Source organism: Vicia villosa, unplaced genomic scaffold (genome assembly GCF_029867415.1).
Source record: "Vicia villosa cultivar HV-30 ecotype Madison, WI unplaced genomic scaffold, Vvil1.0 ctg.001488F_1_1_1, whole genome shotgun sequence".
In the NCBI taxonomy this organism is placed as follows: domain Eukaryota; kingdom Viridiplantae; phylum Streptophyta; class Magnoliopsida; order Fabales; family Fabaceae; genus Vicia; species Vicia villosa.
The window spans coordinates 280,346-283,378 of record NW_026705637.1 but is presented as its reverse complement, the minus strand read 5'-3'; the positions used below and the strand labels follow the sequence as shown (position 1 = coordinate 283,378).

The 3,033-nt window shown below is 29.8% G+C and overlaps 1 protein-coding gene across 1 annotated transcript; it reads right to left on the bottom strand.

Moving 5' to 3' along the window:
- Positions 1-683: 683 nt before the first annotated feature.
- LOC131635440 (uncharacterized) lies at positions 684-2,733 on the bottom strand. Its single transcript, XM_058906062.1, has 3 exons — positions 1,507-2,733; positions 1,264-1,413; positions 684-1,007 (listed from the first exon to the last, which is right to left on the bottom strand). The coding sequence occupies exons 1-3, from the start codon at positions 2,731-2,733 to the stop codon at positions 684-686; spliced, it is 1,701 nt and encodes a 566-aa protein (XP_058762045.1).
- Positions 2,734-3,033: the final 300 nt, after the last annotated feature.

The window sequence follows — 3,033 nt, the reverse complement described above, 5'->3', positions numbered from 1 at the left end:
TATATATATATATATATATATATATATATATATATATATATATATATATATATATATATATTAAATCATAAATTAAATTAAATCATTGATAACGATATCATTCTCACATAATAACATTCCGAAAGAAAGTTCTCTGTCCCATAAATTATTCAAAGAGTAAAAATACTAACACAAATAAAATAGTAAATAAACACAACTTTAAGACCTAATATCTAACATAGTATATAAAACACACTTATTATGGCGTTTGTGTTTATTTTGTATATCATGAAAGCATTTCCAATATTGTAGGAAGTAGAAGATGTAGAGTTGCCCTGCACTCAGTTATTTTTATTTTATTTTATGGTCTTTCTATTTTCTTATCGAAGAGTTAAAACATATAAAAGAGACCAAAACGATTGTAATTAAGTTAATTAGAAATAGAAAATTACTTTCATTGAATTGAAGCAATTTTATCTCTATTTACTGGTGCAAGAATTTACCGTATTAGACAATTAAAATTAGAATTAAAAACACATAAAAGAAACCAAAATAAAACAATGCCACAATGATAAGTGGAGGCGCCAAATGGATTGGAGTAAGCATACACTGTTTCCAATCCAATTGGTGTCTGTGTGTTGTTTATAAGTGGAGGTGTCAATTGCCTTGGCCTCAATGCTTCTGCTGCATTTTTCAAACTCCACTTACAAAATAATGAGTTGACATTGTTCTTTTACTTCATCTTTAAGCATCTCATGAATAAGATTTCGTTCAAACCAACAACAACCATTAGAGCCCTCGGTCCATCTTCCATCACCTATATAGAAATTGTCACGACAACTAAAAGTAATTTGCTTAAGCGATTTTGCACTCCTCAATAGGTGACTAGCTAACTCAATTATATTCGTTGAACAAACACAACCATGTAGCTGCACATACTTTAAATCATTATGAAAAAATCCTGCATATTCTCTTCTTTGCCTATGAGATCCAATCATATGTGATTTTTTCTCGTGTGCATTTTGAATCTGAAAATTGAAAAATAACCGTCATAATACTAAAATAGATGATTTATACATACAAACATTTTAAATTTTCATTAGGCATGTGACTATTTAGATGAGGATAATAAAACTTGTATTATTCATAAAAATACAAGTTTAATTTCATAAGATTGATTTGTATATGACTATTTTGAAAATTATTATTCATAAAAATAGTAAAATTGTAAGATAGTACTTAAAAAATAACAAAACAAAAAAACAAAAGGGTTGAATTACTTACCGTTACAGAAAGTTTTTGAAGACGTTGAGAAGCCATTACAATATCTAAAATCCAAAAGTAGTCCATATTAGGATCATATACTCCCTCAATAAATAATTTCAATCGTCTAAGATTTTGAAATTGAACCAAATCCTCTGTTAGCTTGGATATCTGTTTACACCAATAACATTTAAAGTCAATTAAAAGAAATTATTGACAAACACATAAACATCAACTAGCATGTATGAGTTTTGAGTGATTTACCAGTGGAAGCGTCATATGCATAGCTAAATCCTCAACTTGATGTAATCTTGCAATCGTAGTAAAGTTATATATATATTTTTTTTCTCTAAAACCTTCATCCCAAAAAACCTTCAATAACTTTGGAGCCTCAACAGTGATTAGGCTCCTGTAATCTCTATATTCAAAGGATGAGAGATTCAAAGCATCAATATCTATCTTATAAAAATCGAGATTCTTATGGCAACAATTAATTATGGTCAAATGACGTAACTTTGCACTGATAATTTTCAAATCACAAGTGAACCTGCAATTTTTAAAGATGATGTCTTCAAGTTGGAGACATTTAGAAAGTAAATGAGGCATGACTTTAGTTTGAACACATTCATGGAGTCCATCCAACACAATTGTTGTCAAATTTTCCATTTTAGAAAAATCGACAAACTTAGAAATCTTACTAGCTATAGAGCTAAACTTCGATAACTTGTGAGACTTAATCTTCACTCTGTGTGAAAGTCCAAAGTATTTAGACTTAGAATGATATTCAAAGGAAGAGAGATTTGATGCACTAATATCTATATTCCACGGGCTCGAAACTATATCCCCGCACTTAATGTTCAAATGAAGCAATGTTGAACTGATTACTTTTAAGTCAGATCTCAAAGGAATTAGATGCAATACAAGAGTTGTCAAATTCTTCAATTCCGAAAATTCTATATGTTGTGCTATGTGGCAGTTCTGTAGATGCAAATACGTCACAGAATTATTGTTAGATAAGAAAGGAAACGAAAAATTGTATGGCTTTATTATTTCCAAATCAATATCATCATCATCATGAGTTTTATATGCGAAAAGAAACTCAATACGATTGACACCCTTAAGAAGTCCTTTGTGAAGTAATCTATCAATGACATCAGTATGATCATGGCCTAATGGAAAATTCACTCGGATTGAACGGATCATATCACCATGATATTTTAACATGAAATTATCCAATCTTGTGGCAAATTGAGATTGAGCCTCTCGAAGGAGTGACAGGGTTTTTGGTAATTCAGGAATTATATTATAATGATCAAACATGTTATGAAGATCAAAATTGAGATCCTTCCGTAATCCCCATTCGTGATACCATTGTTTGGACAAAGCACTAGTTTTCACCAAAGTCTTCAAACTTAACTTTGAAAAGATATGTGATATAATACAATCGGGTAATTCAGTAGACTCACTCTCGAGTTTTTTAACACTGTTCATTGTTGCTGCAATAAACTTTATAATTAGAATCATAGGACTATTTATATACACCCTAATTGGGCTTAGACCTACTTAACTTAGATTATATTTAAATATTAAATCTAATAAAATATTCCGTAGCTTTCTGTTATAAGATTGATTTTGACCAAGAATATCGTCGGATGGTTTGGATAGAAACTTGGAGAACTAGAATTTATAATTTCAGTTTAAATTAAATTGTACTAACAAGAATACTTGAATTTCGCGATTCTAATGCATTCACAAAGGACTTGTTATAGGTTTCCGCCTGCGGTTTTTTTA